The sequence below is a fragment of the Apis mellifera genome, linkage group LG2 (assembly GCF_003254395.2).
Source record: "Apis mellifera strain DH4 linkage group LG2, Amel_HAv3.1, whole genome shotgun sequence".
NCBI classification, from domain to species: Eukaryota; Metazoa; Arthropoda; class Insecta; order Hymenoptera; family Apidae; genus Apis; species Apis mellifera.
The window spans coordinates 8,133,634-8,153,908 of NC_037639.1; the positions used below are offsets into that span (position 1 = coordinate 8,133,634).

Here is a 20,275-nt window from a genome sequence, read left to right on the forward strand (position 1 = left end):
TTGTTAATTCTAAACGTAAAATAATGAAATCAGGTTTTAATTCCAGTCGCTATTAACGCTACTATTGTTTTCTATACTAAATCGATAATGTTGTACGTGACATGAAAATGGTAAGAGGATCAAATAATTCTCGACATAGACTAGATATAAAAGAATTTTATATCTAGGGACTTATATCTAGAGATTCATATGTTTATGCCCTAAATTCTTAAGACACGAAAAAACATTACATGCTATATCTATTTTGTATATTGTCTATGTCATTATTATTGTACTAAAAACTATATAGTTAAAATATAAATTTCTTTTATAAAATATTCTTTTATATAAAAATTTTAAAAATTATATATAAAAAGAAAAAGTTAAGTAAGTTTATTGAATAAATAAATTATCATTAATAATTTCTTCTATCAAACGATATGTTATACATCTTTTTCTAATATTTTAAAACATTAACTTACTGATAAATAAAATCATTTTTAGCATAAATGTAATTTTGATATGATTATAATAATATAAAATTTGTATTAAAGAAAACAACAAATTTTGAACAATATTTTGAATTTAAATATATCGCAATCGGCAATATCATTTTCTACTATTACAAATTCATTTATATAAATATCGTTCAAGTAATGTACAACTTTATCTAACAACAGTTAATCAACAAATATCGTTTCCTATTTTCGTTACGCATGAGGTTTATTGTTGCATTATCAAAGCTCAATTTACTTTAATATTGTGCCTATTATATTAAGGACAATGTCTTATCAATTATATCGAAACACAACATTAGGTAATACATTACAAGAAAGTCTGGATGAATTGATTCAAGTAAGTGTAAAAATATATTGAGGTTAAGATTGTCAATCAATCTTAATCAATCTTATTTTTATTATTATGTAGAATTTATTGTGTATATTTTATTTAAAAAATAAAACATTTCATTGATATTATATCTTTACATAATGTCATGATCTTAAATTTAAAATAAATAATAAATTTTGATTTTAATATGAATTTTTAATAGAATTTTTTAATTATAAGTTAAATGTATGTATAATCTAATATATTCAATTTGTATAATGTTATAGTATGGACAAATTACACCTCAATTAGCAATTAAAGTATTATTACAATTTGATAAGGCAATAAATCAAGCACTTGCAACTAGAGTTAAATCACGACTTACATTTAAGGTAAATATTAGGTAATATAATTATAATTTGTAAATAATAATTATTATAATTATTTAAATTTTTTATATATATTTTTTATAAATATTACTAATTATTTAAATTTTTTAGGCTGGTAAATTAAATACTTATAGATTTTGTGACAATGTATGGACTTTTATGCTTAATGATGTTGAATTTCGTGAAGTTCAAGAAGTTGCAATAGTAGATAAAGTTAAAATTGTTGCTTGTGATGGAAAAAGTAAGTAATCAATAAGGAAATCTTATTTTTATAATTATCTAATTACTTGTTTACAATATGTCTATATTAAAAAAAAAAAAATTAGTTATCTCTAAAAAGTATTATGATAATTATTGAATTTTTATATTACAGCATTGGATGGAGATGCAGCAGCAAAGCGATAACATCATTTACATATTTGAATATATTATTATATTATAAATAAAAAAAATACTAGTTATAAAGAAATTTCATAATAGATAATCAAAACAAAGTATACATATAATATATCCAATATAGATATATAATTTTCATTTATTTTATAACAATTTAATTTTGTTATACACTATATCTTAAATATCATTAAAAGTATGATCATAATATTATGTTAAAAATAGATATTTAAATATTAATTGCTTTTTTGTCATATCAAAACTTAGCATTAGCTTTATTTTTGTATTGTACCTACTTGGGAATGGATAGATTTTACATATTATATTTACTATAACTTATCTTGAAAAATATAAAAATATATTGTATAATATAATCTTTCTATGTGGTCCAATCTGTTGTTCCAAAGATGTAAATAATTTTTTAAACGATACTGTAAGATTTATTAGAATATTTAAGTGATACAAAGTGGCATTAAGGCTATATAAGAATGTAATTACAGTACTTTGTATTATAAATAGAAATTTTAAATAATTAATAATATTCTTTCATTATTTATAATAATTTATTCATAAGTACATACAATAAATTTATAGTAAGAAGTAATGTACCTATACTTGTTATCATTAATATAATAGTTTGTCTAATATTCTTATTATGAGGTGTAAAATTTAATAAATAAAGTATAAGTATATTTATGATATATTGTCCATCTAGAAAGAAACAAGGCACGATATTAATAACTGCTAATCCCGCAGAAAATATCGTAATGTATTTACAAAGAAGAGTTAAAACTTCTGGTAATTTAGGATTTAAGAATGAGTATTTAGGTACCCAATCAGATACATCAATTGTCCGATAAATATCTGCTGGATATCCAAAAAATAAGACATCCTTTCCTTCTTTTCTTTTTATTTGAACAATCTACAACAGAAATAAATTTGTTAAATAAATTAATTTTCAATTTTATTTAATTAATATTTAAATATTTTTCTAATTTTAAATTATACTTATATACATACCTTAGTAATATTATCAAGGGAAGGTCTTAAACAATGAGTATCATGAAATATACATTGATAACTAGCATGACAAAAATTTTGTGACTGATTGATCATAGTTCTAGCTGGAAGACAGGAATGAGGTGGTAAATGTAAAGGAGCTGCTTGAGGTCCTTCAATATATTCAAAACATAAATTTCCAATTGCTTCACTATCTGGTGTACAACAATTAATAACACCATTAGTTTTCTGTTTTGATGGAATTGATTCATCATATTCCTATTTATTGATTTAAAATATAAAAATGAAATATTTATTTATTGTAATAATAAAATAAATAATATTAAAAAAAATTATACATAAAGATATTACCTGAATAAATGATTGTTTAACACAATATCCAAGAGCTGGTTGATTAATTGTATTCAATATACAATCATACCAGTCTTCAGCATGTTTTATAGAACAGTCATTTATCTCATATATTACATCCTGTTCAAGAAGTCCTGTAGGACCTAATACAGGTGAATTCTATAAATTAATATGTAAATTTTTATAGAAAGAATTTACAATTTCTAATTTTATATTTCATCATTAGTTTTATATTAATCAATTTTTTTATTTACATTAAACAATAAATTTATAAAATATAAAAATTATTAATATATTCATTGTTTCGAAGATTACCAGCATTTAAAAAAAATAGATATATATTATGAAATAAGTTATAGCATTTTAATGTTATAAATATATTTTATAATTTATATTAATTCATATACATTAATTTGACAGTTTAAAATACATGATTAATCAACTTACAGGTAAAATAGTTTTTACATAAATTCCATTTCCCACTGCATAAAATGGTGCCCACAACCATGTAGAAAGCATAAGAATGGTAGCAGCCACTGTAGCAAGTACTACATTATGCCAAATTCCTGCACAAGTAACTCTTAGTTGATTTTTTAATGGTAATGAACTAAGTTGTTCACTGCTTATATGTACATAAGCTATAGGTATTGTAAATGCAATTAGTATTCCTAGACCAAATAACTGAACATCTTCTCTTGCTGCAGCCAATGCATGTCCTAACTCATGCATAATACTGCAAACTGCTAATGTAATGATATAATATCCAATTTCATTAAAGGGCACATCTATTCCAGGTAACTATAAAAAATAAAGATGTATTATTTAATAAAACATATATTATTTAATTTTATTAAATAAAATCTTGTATTAAATTTATTAGTAAACATAAAATATTATTAAATATAACTTATATTTGATATATTTTTATAAATTGAAAAAAAAATTAAATTTAAAATATAATTTTCTTATAAGAATTTATTTCATTTATAAAAATATCTTTAAAAATTATCTTATTAAAATAAATATTTAAATGTTACATTAAATTATAATTACCATAGGTTCTAATAAAGATTCATTAGTATTATCAATAGATGGTCCATTAGTCCATATATTAAATGTCATTCTTAAAATTGCAATTGTAGCAATAGGTAAAATAATAACACTAACAATCACTCCTGCATTAAACCAAACAGTCCAAAATTTAGAACGATCCATTCCCCATTTAATTATTTTACGATTAAATGCTGTAGTAAACCATTTTATTCGTAATATTTGAACTTCTAAACCAGTATTTTTCAAAAAATATAAGTAAGGATAATGTGAACATGTCTGTAAAATAAAATTCATAATTATTTAAAAATATATAATTGAAATCATTATTAATATCAATATTTCTTTTCAAAATAATTATTTCATTTATTTAAATTAATTATTAATTATTTAATTTAAATAAATATTTATTTTTTCATAATTCTAAAAATATTTAAAAATACATTCAATAAATTATACCTTAAAAATTGTGTCAAAAAAGAATAGCGAACAATGAATGAGACCTATTATAATTAATACATTTAAAACTTCCATTTTCGAATATTTTTTTATTTTTTATATAAACACTTTTCATATTACATTATGTATCGTATGTAACATTTCTTTATTAAACTTCAGGTCGTATAACTTGTATAAAACTATCTGATTTTTTATATATATAGTTCATACGAATATGCTAGTAAAATATGACTTTGTGACAGTTACATTCCCTAGATAATAGCATTTATTATTTTTCTAATTACATTTATATTAAAAATAATATTCATTGAATTTTAAAGTAATACAACATAATAATTTAAAAACTTTTTGTAAACTAGCTTGTTTATAAACTAAATTTATTATTTATTTTTTTATTTCTATAAATATATTCTTCTATCTGTTGAAACAATTTTTATTTTATTAAATATTATTTTTTTTTTGTATTTTCTTTTGTTTTTTATTATATTTATGTATATATATGTACATATATTATTTTATAAAAAAACTTTTAAATATTACATAGGGAATTCAATATAAATGAGAATAGTCTGACTGAATAATAATGACTTAGATACATCTAGAATAGAATACCATTCGATTATATTTGATCATTATCACTTTTACTTTGTTTATAACCTTTACTTATTAAATTAATAATGATATATGATATTTAATATATAATTTGATATTTAATAATAATTTTTATTTTGTGTATAATTTAAAATCATTATTGTTATACTGACATGTCGTTAACTATCGAAAAACAAATTGAATTATTATTAACTGGTCATCCTTTAGAAATTGATGATATGCATGAAACCATTCATGCCGCACAAAATGAAATAGGTAAAAATAAAATTTATAAATAATTAAATATCGAAAATGATATTTTATTGATATTTTTATACATTATTTTATATGTTTTATATATATATATATATATATATATTAATTTTGCATAATGTTATAAAACATATAAATAAAAAATATGGTAGAAATTATAAAATGCTTAATCTTTTTAATTTTTAATTCATATATTTAATTTTGATTTAAATGAATTTTTGATAATTTTAATTTTTTTTTTTTAATCATTATTTATTATTAATAACATATATTAAAAAATATAGGAGAAACAGGAGTATCTAGTACTTATATACCAATTTGTCAAAAAACTGTAACATACATTGTTGCTGCAGTAATAATAAATAATCAAGGAGAAATATTAATGATGCAAGAAGCTAAATCTACTTGCAATGGAAAATGGTATTTACCTGCTGGTCGAGTTGAACCTAATGAAAATTTAATAGATGCTATTAAAAGAGAAGTTTTAGAAGAAACAGGACTTATATTACAACCAGACACATTGATATTAATAGAATGTGCAACTGGTTCATGGTTTCGATTTGTATTTACTGGCAAAATAATTGGTGGTAAATTGAAAACATTAGAAGAAGCAAATAAAGAATCATTGCAAGCATGTTGGATAAGTAATATAAATGATTTAACACTCAGATCACATGATATTGTATCTTTGATAGAAAGAGGTAAAATTTATATGAATAAAGATGTTTCAAAACATCCGAATTTAATGCCGATTAGTACACCATTAAACAAATTATTATTACGACTAATAATCACCTCAAAAAAAAGAGCAACGTAAGTTATATTCATTTGAAACATATTTTATTTAACTTTATTTTACACTGAAGTTTGAAATTTATTTTATTTATTTTTAAGTATATCACTGCTTATGCTTGATTCTTTAGTATTTACGCTTTCAGTAAGGTCACTGGTGATAGTTTTCATAACAGAACAGCAACAATCTGATTATGACTGTGAATATGGATGAAGGCTTAGGTTGGAGTATAGTAGGTACACTTACATGCACATGCACTTGTACATATACATTTATAACAATAAATATAATTTTTTAGTTTTATCATTTCTGTTAAAACTCATAATACTAACAATTTACAATTAAATCATAATTAATACTCTTAGATTTATTATTAATTACTATAATACATAATATAATAATATATAATAATAGTATAAATTTTATTATTTTATATATATATTATAAAATTACTAATTATTATATATTTATATTTTAATTATCTAATTATAAATTTGACTAATAAAAAAATGTAAATAAATTAATATTTTCTTTAAAATATTTTTCTGTAAATAACACATTTGATTGCAGTGAAAATAATATTTATCAAAAATTATTATTTTATCATTTTTTTATTTATAAATTATAAATAAAAATATTTTATAAATTAATATATAATTATGTTATAATATATTTTATCAACAGGAATAAATTGCATATTCTTGTATCAAATGCAATGCCATCTCATTTACCAATTTGTGAAATTAATCCAAATCGCAATCTTCTTTCAACTCTACATAATTTTATGAAGGTAAATTTTTATTTTAAATACATATTATATATTATTTTGATGTAATGTAAATAATTTTATACTGTTATTTAAATATAATAATATTTAAATAACAGTATAAAATATATAAATTATAAATATAAATTATTTAGGAATTATTTGGAAATGGAGTAGCACAACATAAACCACATGGAGTACTTTCTCTAGAATTTAGTGGAGGACAAGGAGGAGATGGACTTTGTTTAACATTATTAGTATCATTTAAGTTACCTGTGGAAAATGTACCTGCTAATGAAAAATTTATTTGGTACGAATTACCCGAAAATCTTGCTATGAGCATCACTCATCGATTACCGCGAAATATGACCGTGCCTTTAAGTGTAATACGATAATCAAATATATATAATCTAAGTGCACATTAGATGTGTATAACATAATTGCATTTCAAATTTTAATTTATTTTTTTAGAAGTAAAAACATTTTGGATTAGCACATTATATTTTGATTAAAATTGCGCATTTAATTAAATTTTTATAATTATTTCCAAAAATATATTTAATAATTTTTTAATTATTGCTTATTGTAAATTTTGTAATTGGAAACAAAATAATATATATACATGCACATATGCACATAATTTTATATATACATATACACAAATCAGATATCTCATATTAGAAATATCTAACAATTTTTAATTTAAAAAATATTTATGTCATAGATTTACATTTTTCCTAGTCTATACCAATGATTTTTTAACAAAAATAAATAATAACATATAATTTTTTTGACTTCATAATATTTCTAAAATTTTATAATATTAATTAAATAATTAATTTTACATAATATGATATTACATATTAATACTTATTAATTACATATTAATTACTTATATATGAATTATATATATTAGTTTATTTTTTTAAAAAGAAGTTATAAAAACTTCCACTTGTTACCAAAAATTATTGAAGATCTCTACTTCAATTTTAAGACTTATGTAAAAATTTTTATAAAAATAATCATAATCTAAAAAAATTGGAAAATTGAAACACATTATAGAAATTTATTTTTGTATATTACAAAGAAATATTCCAAATACATGTATGTAAAATATATATACATATATATATATATATAAAATTATAAAATAATTGTTATATTTAAACTCAAAAAATATTACTAATAGTAATAAGTGTGTATATATATATATATATATATATATATATATATATATTAAATATATGTTATATTATGGAAATGTATTGTATTTAATAACAAGAAAATTTGAAATTATTTTTAATATTACTTAAATAACATTTTTTTTTAATTTTTTTGAGATCTTTATGTAATAGTAAACAATTTTTTATGGTATATATATTATTTATTAACAATGTAATAGTTGAAATAAAAAATATTAATTATATTATTATATTAATTATATAAAATATTAATAACTTAATTTAATTAGTAATTAAATTTAATAATTCCTGTATATGACATAAATAAATACATTATTAAATACATTATTAAATCAAAATTTTTATAGAAATTTATTTAATATTTTATTAAAAAGTAGAGGATATCTCAAAAGAATGAATATAAAATATTTATATCAAATATAAAAATTTTAAATATCACAGAATTACTATATAATTATTTATACAAAATTTTTTAGTATACTTTCGATTTTTTTATACATAATAATAATAAAAATAAATTTTGTACAAAAAAGTATATATTTAGTATATTTTTCATATTACATTCTTTAAAATAGAATATATATAATGAGAGTTTTTTAAATATTTAATATTTGAATAAGCATTACACATATACATAAATAATAAAATAAAAAATTATATATATATATATATATATATATAAGTAAATAAACTTATATAAATGCTTAATGTATTATATAAAATTGCACATATTTTTAATTATATTCATATAGTTAACATGATTACATATTATATATTATCTATATAGGTCTTACTTTTTATAATATAAAACTTACATATAAAAAAATATATATTTATATACTCATAATCATTGATATGATGTTAATAATAATTATTACAAAATTTAAACTCTGATAATACATTTTTACAGTAATTATAGTTATAAAATAAATTTATAAGTTGAACTATCATTAATATATTAGTATCCTATACTCAGTATATTAAAATTTTTATTGATGGCAAAATTTTAATTGTGTTAGAATAGTTTACTATTAGTTTATTCATCATTACTTTCATTTTTTATAGGAACAATATTGTTTATATTAGACATTATTTTAATATCAGTAGTTTGAGTTAGTGCTAAATTATTGAATGAATTTCTAGTTGTATTAAGATTTACTGCACCACTCATTTCTTGTTTTTCATTATCATATTGATTAATGTTAGTGTTAATATTTATAATATGTTTTTTCATATGAGTTGTTAAATTTCCACTATGATAAAAGTCTTTTCCACAAACTTTACATTGAAATGGTTTAATTCCAGAATGTATCCTTTCATGAATTGATAAATTTCCACTATGTCTAAATTCTTTACCACATACAGCACATTTATATGGTTTTATACCTGAATGAGTTCTTAAATGTGTTGATAAGTTTCCACTATGACTAAACATTTTTCCACATATTTGACAACCATAAGGTCTTTCACCAGAATGTGTCCTCATATGAATAGCTAAGTTTCCACTATGGGTAAAACATTTCCCACATTGATTACATTTATAAGGCCGTTCTCCATTATGAGTTCTCATATGTATAAATAAGTTACTTTTATGTCCAAATTCTTTAAAACATATTTCACATTGACATTTAAGTTTTTTTCCTATATTTAATTCTGAAGAATTTTTAGATGGTCTTCCAGGACGATTAGATTTTGTAGGAGATATAGGCTCAGAAATTGTTACTATTTGATTTACAAATTTTGTTGATTGTATATTGTTAATGTGAGAAAATTGTGATTGTTCAGCTTTTTGAGTCATATCTATATGATGTCTTTGATTCATTTGATTCAAACTTTCTTCTTGATTAACTTGAAAAATTGTATTATTTTGTACATAATTTTTCATATATGCTAATGAATTATTTTCCTAAAATATTTAACATTTATGATTAGTTTCTTAATAGAATATTGCATAAATTATATAAATTTATATTTATAATTATTTAAATTTAATAAATTAATAAATCAAATAATGTATAATTTTAAATAAAATTATATATTTTTAAATATTTATAATATTTATTGAAATTAAACTCACTTCAGTTTGAAATAAACTGCATTGACCATGGATTTGATTTTTTGAATGTATTTCATTAGATAACTGTGTATGGTTCCAAAATTGTGATAATTCATTATATTTATAATCTTCTTCAATAAATGAATATTTGGAATTATTTGGAACATTAACTTTATCATCAGAGTTAACATCTTCTATTCTCATACATTCATGTTTTATTTGTAAAGGATGAAACATCTATACATGTACACATATTAAAAAATAATTAAAATTAATAATATTTTTATATTATTTATTAAAAATAATTAGAAGAATTTTAATTTATTAATTGATTTATCAAAATAAAAAGGCTATATTTCAAAGAGAAGATATTTTTTTAATTAGAAATTCAAAATTATTAATATTGAATAATTATTTGCAAGACAAATAAATAAACATTTAAAATTTATATAAAATACACATACATTTAAAAAAAGATATTTTAAAAGTAATAATCACTGCGCTATAAGTTTCAATTCTTCATAGTTTAGTCAAAAAATCAATTTTAAAACAAACAACATGACTGACATACACTGTCACTTAAACACATTTATTTATTATATGTATCTTGTGCAAAGAAATAGTTATTTATAAACATTTTTGTAAAATATCAATATATCAAATAATTAAAGGGCTGTTTTATTACATTGAAAAGTTCAATTTATTTCATAAATAATGTAAATTTTTTTATATCATCAACAGTGCCATCTAGGAAAACTATTATCTTTTGGAGGGCTAAATTACTAATTTTTGAATTTTATTACCTTTTCCATCTAACTAAATATTTTAAATACTTTTAAATTAAAAATAGATTTAATATATACATTAAATCTCAGAACAAATAATACAATCACATAAAAAATAATTTTATATAAAAAAATAAATTTAAAAAAAATAAAATTTTTTCATTTAAGACTTCAATTTCAAGTAAATTAAAATTAAAAATTTTTATATAAAATTTATTATAAAATCAATAAAATATAAAATATATGTAATATATGTGAATAAAAAATCAATATATAAATATTTATAAATATTAATATATAAATCAAGAAATCAATATATACATTCATATCTTATTTATAATTTTATTTGTAAAATGTCTTTATGTCTATTATTTTTATTAATTTAATATTTGATTAAATTATAATTTTTAACTATGTTTATAAAAATAATATATAAATAGTATCTTTTTTTTTCTCTTTATCTACAATATATTATAAAAATATTCATTCTATAAAGAATATTTTAAAATGTTAATTATTTTATTTTTGTTATTTTTATAAAAAAAGAATACGTATGTGAAAGTTTATTTCAAATCTAATAATTTTAATTAATAATATTTATAATATAAATAAATTAATAATATTTGTAATTATAATTATATATTTTTTTTAATCAAATTTATAATCTACTCACTTTCCGTATAGAGTGCGCTATTTATTATCGTATTTATCATCATTCACTTCAAGAATTCTATTTTGTTTTACAAACTTAGTAAGATCCTAGTATCGTAAAATTCTATATATAAATTCTATGTATATATATATATACACATATATATATATATATATATTTTATTTGTGTACAAAACAAAAACATAAACACTTGTATCGATTAATTTCTATATATGAGGAATTATTGATTTTTATGTGTTTCTTTTGTTATGAAAAATAATGTTACATTAATACTCTTAAAGAAAATTAAAAATATGTAAAAATATATATAAATTTAAGTAGACAAAAATTATATTCTATATACATATATATAAATAATATATATATAGATTTTGAATATTATATTTCCTATAATTGTGCAAAAATATAAATTGAAATACTTTGTTAATAACTATTAAATCCAGTTATGTTGTTATAAATACCATTTTTTATTTAAAAGCAATTAGATACAAATAAAAGTAATAAAAAATTAAAATAAATTAAAATAAATATCTGAAATGTAAACTCATACATTATGCCTAGTGGAAGACGTAATGCAGCTAGTAGAAATGGACAAGCTAAAACTCAAACTAATTTTACTATGTCTTCAAATAATGGTATTCGAAGTAATAGTGGAGAAAGAACAGCAGGTAGTGGTGCAGATGATAAAAAATCAGAAGAACCTTATGGAATAAAAGCATTGGTACCAAAACATGTACCTATACCAATTGTACCTGTGGATGGTCATTTATCATTTGAAGCATTATCTTTAGTTGTATCAATTATTGCAACTTCTTTACAAATGCTTAATTTATATAGAACTGTATGGTGGTTACCTCATTCTTACAATAATTATAGTATGGTATGTAATTTAAAATTTATTTTATATTCTATATTCAAATCAAAATTTATATTTTTCATATTTTTACCTCATATTATATTATATTTATTTTATATATATTAATAAAATAAATATAACATAATTAATTTTTATTTAATTTTCAGAATTTCTATTTAATAGATCCCTATTTACTTATATTTATTATAACTATGGTAGCAAGACAATTTATTTATTCTTTATTGCGTCGAATTATTGATATTTCATCACCAATTCGTTGGTTATCTACTGCTCAAAAAATGATGAGGTATATTTTACTATAAATTGAATACATAATATATAAATTTGTATTTCAAATAATTCTAAATATTATTTTGCAGGATAACCTTATTAATCATTGTGATGAATATATTGTGTTGGTGTCTTTATCATATGGCTGAAAGACATAACTCAATGAAAATTTTTTATTTATGTTATCCGTTTGTATTATTTTATTAAATTATAATTTTTCATTATAATGCATTATATTAATTTATATATATAATATATTTAATGTGAAATATCAGAAATTTTTATTATACTTTGTTTCAGAAGTTTATCTGTGTATTTTGTAATGTTTGGTATAAGTGCAGCACCTTTTTTTGATATATCAGCAATACCTTTATATAGCAAAGATGAAAAAAAAACAAAATTTCTAATAGGTATATATCTTATATATTAATAATAATTATAATTATTATTATATTTCTAAATTGATTTATTTATACATACAAAATATATGATTTTTTTTTATAGATAAACCTTTACATAATTGTTCATTAAATGCATCAGCAATCAGAGCAGAAGTTTCAACATTAAGATCTGATTTTAATCGTCGTTTAAAACGAGCTTTATTTGCATCCTCTAGTAGTGCTTATGTATGTGGTATTGCACCCATTATATTTGTACCTCAACATTTACATTTTAATGTTTCATGGGTTGTGCAACATGTTATTATGTTTTGGCTTGAAAGAATAAGTGCTCATTTTACACATGCTTATCCTGTCAGGTATATATTTATACGATCTTATTATATGATTTTATTTATAAACTTATATTTTATATAAATTCTATAACAATTTCTGTTGTAAGAATGTACAATATGAATGTTGTATTAAAAAATTCATTTCCAGAAATTTGATGAATACTGTAATTATTTAGGTATTGTGACGTTTTACATAGAGCAGCATTACATCTTGGTCGATGGGTTAAAATTGAAAATCGAAATAGTCACACTTATGCTCAAGCTTGGAATGATTCAGTGCTATGGCCTCATGGTTCAGTTGTTAGACATAACAAAGAAATCTATCGTTCAGAAGGTTTATGCACTGTGGCAGAACCAGGAAATTCAAATCATTATAGATTTTATGTATGTAATAAACACTAAATTATTTCATTAAAAATTTTATTTTAATTACATTTATGAATCTACTAAAAATTGTAAATTAATATTTTAATTATTTTATATAGGCTTTATTTAGTAATCCTACAATGTTACTTTGCTCAATGTTGGGCTTGCAGCTTCTTCTTGTGTGTGCACAATTATTTATTTTATTACGCACAACTGATTGGTATCAAGTATTATCAATAACATTACTTCTTCTGATTAACTATTATACTTTATTTAAAATTACTAGAGATTACCTTATTTGTTGGAAAGTATATCATGCTGAGCAAATAATACAAGAAAAATCGCAAATGATTGCAAATTCTAATGTACAATAAATAAAACAAATTTTTAAAAAATGTTTGTGTTATTGTATATATTATTTTTCAATATTAATTAATTTACCATTTTTATTTCATTTTAATTAATCTTAAATAATAATTCTTTTAGAATTTTTATCCCAAATTCAAATTAAAAGTAATTTCAATTCCCCTGGTAAAGATACTCTTGCTGTTCCGAATAATGGATATACAATAATTCGGATATACATGAGAAATATAATTTAATTTTATAATGTAATTGTTATCGAGGTTATGGGTTATTTCATTATTCATATTATTATCAAATCTTCTGCTCTAATTGGTATGGAAGTCATTTTACAAGTCGAAAAACTATCTAACATTCCAGAAATATTTTCCGAAAAGATGCGAAAATTTTAAACCGGCAATAGAATTTTAAGATAGAAATAGTTTAAAAATGTTTATTAAAATTGCTGATAATAACAATATTTTATAAATATATATATATAAATATAAATATAAAATATATGTATAACATATAAAAATATAAAAATCAGAACAAATAGATTTTATTTAGATTTTTAATATATTGGACAAAGATGCAATTAAGAAAATGATATGGCTTTTAAATAGTACATTTTGTGCATAAATTTGCACAATAGCATTTATATATAAGTAATGGATAGAATAATGAAAGAAGAATAGATATAATAAAAATTGTGAAATTAATATCGTTTCAAGAATGCCACAAATGAAATAGAATAGTATAACGAATAATAAGAAAAAAATAGAAATAGAACAAAAATTAATCATTAACACCATTTTTAAAATATTAAAAATATTTTTTCAAGTCAAAGATAAGCAGATTAAGAATTAAAAATTAGTGATATCTTCTGAAAACTTTTAGAACTTACTCTGATTTTAAAGAGATATTCAAGAGATGGCATGAACCATCAATTTTTATTGTATTTTTATCCTTCTTATTATTTTCTCTTCTTACTTATGTTAGTTTCTATTTGTGGCACTCTGGAAATGATATTAAATCTCATAAATTTATCTTATATTTATTTTTAACTATTTATTTTTTTTATCTATATTTATTCTAATCTTATGCGCTCAAAAAATGATATTGATTTGGTTAACATTTTTGTATTAATTAGACATATGGATTAAAAATTTTAATAAAAATCTTTATTCAAATTTTATATATCATAAAAATATATATTTTATACGTAAAAATTTTCAATTTCGATGCAAAATTTTTATTTAAATTTTAATTTTATATTATAAACATATAATTGAATTGATGGTACAATTCTTCTAATTCTTCTATTTTCAAATACAAGAACTTTTATTAAATTTTTCATTCGTATTAAATTTCTGATTTATTTCAAATTTTTTAAACTCAATTTTTATATTAAGTTCCTTTTTTATTTCGTTCTTTTTTTTATCTTTTTTAATATATTTATTGACAAAAATTAAGAAACAAATTTTTTATGAATTTCTTTATTTTTTATCTTTTGAGATGAATATGTTGAAATTAAAATTAATATAAGAAAATTATAATATATATATATCAATAAGTAATAATTCTTTTTCGAATATGTTTGTATAAAGATTAAATAAAAATAGAAAATATAAATAAATTTGCAAATGATTAGTTTGTTTTTTTTGTTAGTAAATATATTTTTGTGATCTGATTAATAACATTATTTATTTACGTAGATGTATTAGTCTGTCGGTAAAATCACTATATATCTATTCCACTCTTTATTTCTATTTATATGTTTTCCACTACAGCTGATCGAAACACATAAACTGTTAAGAGTAAACGCGCAAATATTGCAAAATAGTCACAGATATTTATTGTCTGTGCAAAATGTATAGAAATCATCACAGGAATACAAAAATGATTGATAATTAATAAAAAGTGAATAGAGACATCTAATCAGAAGAAATTTCCATTTTTCTGTAATGTCAAAAAAGTTATCATGCTTCCAATATGTTATTTTTCTAGGCGATATTTCATAATTCTACAATTTCACATTCTTTTGATTTTATTACTTTTTCCAGGTAAATTTATACATATACATATATTTTCATATATTTTCATATATATATATTCTAAATATTTCTTTTCATCTTTTAAATTTGTAATTTAATTTTTTTTTTATTTTATATCTTTATTATAATTTATATATATATATAATATATATTTTTATAATATTTTAAGAGTTATATTTATAGTTATAGTTATAGTTATTATAAAATGATTTTATATTTCTCTTTTTCTTATTAAAAATTATATATATAATTATATATGTAAATATTCAATTATATATTAGAAATTATTATATTTATATATAATTTTTATATAGTTTTATATTATATTTATATTATATATTTAATTTAATTTATAATTATATATATTGTTTAATTTATAAATAAAATTATTTTTATAGCTAAAGAATGTATTATGCCAGAAGTAAGTCAAGAAGGATTACTACATTCTTTTAAAAGTTATTCAGATGTAGTTATGTTTCATTACACAGTTCCAAAAGAAGTACTCAGAGCTACTTGGCAATTTGCAGCATTTATGGATGGTCAAGATTGCTTAGAAAGAAATGTACATATGTAAATATTTTTTTATTTTTGGTTTTAAGAATATATAAGAGATATAATATGATATTTATTTTGTAATATTCATTTCTAATAATTTTTAGATACTTACAATGGGGTAGTTACCCTGTGATATTTATAAATAATGATACATTTCCTAGTAATATGTATCCCAAGCGTAATCATACTATTATAGTTTCTACAGTTACAACATTTGAACCAAAAACAACTGCAATTGTTCCAGTTTATGGACCAGAAGCTGGTGATTGGTTTGTAGGAGCATATTTATCTCATTGGGATGAAAAAGTTCAGCAACAGGTATACTTTGATATTTATCTTTCCTTCAATATAATTATTTTATATTAATTCTACAATTTTTTATATTTTAGGGACTTGGCCATAAATGTCATTATAGTATAGGTTCGGTAGCTATATGGACACAAATTAATAGTATTGAAAATATTCCTATTGGTTATCAACAAACTTTAAGAACAAAAGAAACTACTTCTTACTACAAGTAAAGAATATAATTTCTTTATGCAGTTCATAACAAAATTTGAAAATGATTAATATATTGGATTTTTATCTAGGATATATATCCCATCAGGAACTTGGAATTTTCGTTTAGACATTTGGGGTTGTAATTTTACTGTGCTTAAATTTCATAATATACATGAACCTTGTATAAAAAATATGGTTCTACAAGGACGTTCTTTGCCTGTTTTTAATCATTCTCAACCAATTGAAAATAGAAATTTAACTATGTTAGATTCATATACTTTTATAGAATCTTCTCCTTATGAAGATAGTTATTATTATTTGATGATTGTTTCAGATAGTATTATTGAAGTAAATGTCAAAGTAGTTACTTTTGGTAACTTTATTATCTTTATCTTTAATTATATTTATTTTCAATTATATAATTTATATGAAATTTATATATCTTTTTCATTATATTTTGTTTTACAGAATGCCCAATCAGAATAACAGAAAAATCTTTTATAAAACAATATTTAGATGCACCTTCATTTTCTAAAGCATTAGCTCAATTGCATATGAAAGATTTAACAAATCATTTGCATTATAATGAAAATAAAAATAATGAATCATTTTATAATGGAAATAATTTCAAAAATCAATTTCATGTATTAGATGAAAATTTTGATGATTTATGTATTCCAAGATATCAACTTGTTAGAATTAAACATTCACAAACATTTTCAGGAGCCTATCTATTACAGGTATTAAATTTATAATAAATATAAATATAAAAAATGTAACTAATAATAAATATAAGAAATACATTAATTATATGCATGTAAAATATGATTTTCAGGGTAGAGAATGGTTAACTTCATGGGTGATGTTAACTGATATACATCCAGTAATTACACAATTTAATATTTTACCATTAATTGATATTGGTGGTACACTTGATATAAGTGCTCATTTGGAAATGGATAAAGTAATGATGAAAACTTTTACTATAATTTTTTATTTAATTTATTATATAAATTATATATTATATAATTTATTATATGTTTTTCAGATAATAACAAAGCAGTTAGTAAAAGTTATACTTTGTATTCAGCGTGGACGGATTCCAAATAGAATTAAGAATAATATTGTATGTGAGAATTCAAGAATGTCAATGATTTTATCTTCATTTGATAAACATGATGGAAGTTTATTGATTCCATATCCACAACCAGATACTTGGTATGTTACTTTAGATGCAACATGCTATTTTAATGGGTAAGATTATGTTGTTATATTATTTATTAAATATTAAAAATATTAGACATATATATATTTAATAAAAATAAATTTTATATATACAAATTATTTTTATTTATAATAATAAAACAAAATAATATATTGTTAATTAAATAGAAAACCAGTGAATTGTGAAATGGAAGAAATTTTAGTATCATTAGATATAAGGACTAGACAATGTGTATTTCCTGGAAATTATCCATGTGGTCACCATGGAACTTGTCAAGAAATTCATCGTGATATTCTTTATTATACAACGTGTAAATGCTTTGAAGGTTTAATTATTTAACATATTTAATGTTGTAATTTATGTAATTATTACTTAAATATATATAATGCCATATATTACATAGGATATAAAGGATGGGGTTGCACTGATGCTACTAGTGCTAATTCTGAATCTTCTCTTCTCATAACAACATTGATGCTTACTTTAAGTAATGGTTTTTTTATACCTGCTATATACTTAGCTGTTAAACGTGGATTATATACTGAAGGATTAGTATATTTAGCAACTATGCTTTTTTCCTCTATGTATCATGCATGTGATCAACATATTATGACTTATTGCATTGCAAAGTATGAAGTACGTAAATTATTTTAAAATTGTTTCATATATTTATTTTGCAACTATATAAAATAAAATTACATTTTCATAAAATAATATTTTCAAAAATTTATATTACACATAAAAGATTTTTGTTAAATTTATTTCAGGTTTTACAATACAGTGATTTTTTTTCAAGTATATTAGCATTTTGGGTAACACTTATTGCAATGGCTGAATTACCGATTCATTTTGTATCTGTATGTCATATGTTTGGAGTTTTCATTATAGCTTTTGGCGTTCAATCCAATAAAACAAGTCTTATTAGTATATTAGTACCTTTAGGAATGGCTATTATGATTCCAGTAAGTTAAAAGAAACATTTATAATAATATGATTTCTTTTTTTTTTTTTTTTGAAAATGTATATATATTTTTTTTCAGATGGGGACATATATTTATCGATGTTTTCACTTTAAAAAGTGGAAAAAACCTATTAACACTTCAAAATTATTAGCTGGTTTAATACTTGCAATTATAGGTTTACTACTCTTTTCTTTAGTTGAAACAGAATCCAATTATCAGGTATATATAATATAAAGTATAAAATATTAAAAAAAATAGAAAATAATTTATGATATTATACAAATTATTTATTTTTTAGTATGTCCATAGTGCATGGCATATAATAATAGCTATCTCATTGATATTTCTTTTACCTCCATCGCGATTAGAACAAATTGATTCTTCGGATACCAGCTATGATAGTGAATTACTTGATTACAAAGATCCATCAAGTAGTCCAATTTTTACAATAACAAATGGTCAAGAACATTTAGTAATTGCATCAAATTGAAAATTATAATAAGAATTAGTAAAACAAATAAACCAAATACATATTATTATTTAAGTTACTTGTGCCAAAATAATACTTCTCTAAAAGAAAAGAAGATTAAAAAAGGTATAATATAAATATTATAGTTTAATATAATATAATATATTATAATAATCAAAATTAAAAATGAATGTATATGTACAAGTATCATATATACATGTACATAAAATATTTATGTATAAATTTTATAGTTCCTAAGTAAGGATGTATAAGAAATTATAGGATAATCTATGTTAGATTATATAATTCAA

General features: G+C 20.1%; 6 protein-coding genes across 11 annotated transcripts; 4 read left to right on the forward strand and 2 right to left on the reverse strand.

Annotated features, from left to right (window-relative positions):
* Positions 1–550: 550 nt before the first annotated feature.
* LOC550665 (transcription initiation factor IIA subunit 2) lies at positions 551–2,138 on the forward strand. Its single transcript, XM_623060.6, has 4 exons — positions 551–834; positions 1,095–1,199; positions 1,308–1,437; positions 1,570–2,138. Exons 1-4 carry the CDS (start codon positions 763–765, stop codon positions 1,599–1,601), a joined length of 339 nt encoding a protein of 112 aa, XP_623063.1. The 5' UTR covers positions 551–762; the 3' UTR covers positions 1,602–2,138.
* LOC724553 (membrane-bound transcription factor site-2 protease) lies at positions 2,007–4,650 on the reverse strand. Its single transcript, XM_006564227.3, has 6 exons — positions 4,470–4,650; positions 4,014–4,289; positions 3,408–3,758; positions 2,961–3,119; positions 2,610–2,867; positions 2,007–2,511 (listed from the first exon to the last, which is right to left on the reverse strand). Exons 1-6 carry the CDS (start codon positions 4,542–4,544, stop codon positions 2,143–2,145), a joined length of 1,488 nt encoding a protein of 495 aa, XP_006564290.2. The 5' UTR covers positions 4,545–4,650; the 3' UTR covers positions 2,007–2,142.
* Positions 4,651–5,087: 437 nt separating this feature from the next.
* LOC413933 (8-oxo-dGDP phosphatase NUDT18) lies at positions 5,088–7,423 on the forward strand. Its single transcript, XM_397372.7, has 4 exons — positions 5,088–5,336; positions 5,618–6,146; positions 6,811–6,916; positions 7,048–7,423. The coding sequence occupies exons 1-4, from the start codon at positions 5,234–5,236 to the stop codon at positions 7,285–7,287; spliced, it is 978 nt and encodes a 325-aa protein (XP_397372.4). The 5' UTR covers positions 5,088–5,233; the 3' UTR covers positions 7,288–7,423.
* Positions 7,424–9,031: 1,608 nt separating this feature from the next.
* On the reverse strand, positions 9,032–11,627 carry LOC100576274 (zinc finger protein 32). Of its 2 annotated transcripts, none has more exons than XM_006564229.3 (3): positions 11,609–11,627; positions 10,172–10,387; positions 9,032–10,000 (listed from the first exon to the last, which is right to left on the reverse strand). In XM_006564229.3, exons 2-3 carry the CDS (start codon positions 10,385–10,387, stop codon positions 9,131–9,133), a joined length of 1,086 nt encoding a protein of 361 aa, XP_006564292.2. In that variant the 5' UTR covers positions 11,609–11,627; the 3' UTR covers positions 9,032–9,130. The 2 variants fall into 2 exon arrangements, with proteins under 2 accessions (XP_006564292.2, XP_003250445.3); XM_003250397.4 differs by lacking the exon at positions 11,609–11,627 and adding an exon at positions 10,615–10,884.
* Positions 11,604–14,248, forward strand: LOC413023 (transmembrane protein 39A). 3 transcript variants are annotated; one of them, XM_006564228.3, is made up of 8 exons: positions 11,604–11,686; positions 12,169–12,487; positions 12,631–12,770; positions 12,844–12,942; positions 13,055–13,164; positions 13,259–13,511; positions 13,664–13,871; positions 13,973–14,248. In XM_006564228.3, exons 2-8 carry the CDS (start codon positions 12,227–12,229, stop codon positions 14,225–14,227), a joined length of 1,326 nt encoding a protein of 441 aa, XP_006564291.3. In that variant the 5' UTR covers positions 11,604–11,686; positions 12,169–12,226; the 3' UTR covers positions 14,228–14,248. The 3 variants fall into 3 exon arrangements, with proteins under 3 accessions (XP_006564291.3, XP_026294825.1, XP_026294824.1); XM_026439040.1 differs by lacking the exon at positions 11,604–11,686 and having other exon boundaries at positions 11,979–12,487; positions 13,058–13,164; XM_026439039.1 differs by lacking the exon at positions 11,604–11,686 and having other exon boundaries at positions 11,980–12,487.
* A 1,624-nt stretch (positions 14,249–15,872) lies between these two features.
* Positions 15,873–20,043, forward strand: LOC412780 (transmembrane protein 8B). 3 transcript variants are annotated; one of them, XM_396233.7, is made up of 13 exons: positions 15,873–16,261; positions 16,651–16,822; positions 16,912–17,125; positions 17,197–17,324; positions 17,398–17,681; positions 17,777–18,048; positions 18,144–18,272; positions 18,357–18,562; positions 18,701–18,858; positions 18,937–19,169; positions 19,301–19,495; positions 19,574–19,714; positions 19,794–20,043. In XM_396233.7, exons 1-13 carry the CDS (start codon positions 16,180–16,182, stop codon positions 19,983–19,985), a joined length of 2,406 nt encoding a protein of 801 aa, XP_396233.3. In that variant the 5' UTR covers positions 15,873–16,179; the 3' UTR covers positions 19,986–20,043. The 3 variants fall into 3 exon arrangements, with proteins under 3 accessions (XP_396233.3, XP_006564293.1, XP_006564295.1); XM_006564230.3 differs by lacking the exon at positions 15,873–16,261 and having other exon boundaries at positions 16,676–16,814; XM_006564232.3 differs by lacking the exon at positions 15,873–16,261 and having other exon boundaries at positions 16,683–16,822; positions 17,052–17,125.
* The last annotated feature ends 232 nt before the right edge of the window (positions 20,044–20,275 follow it).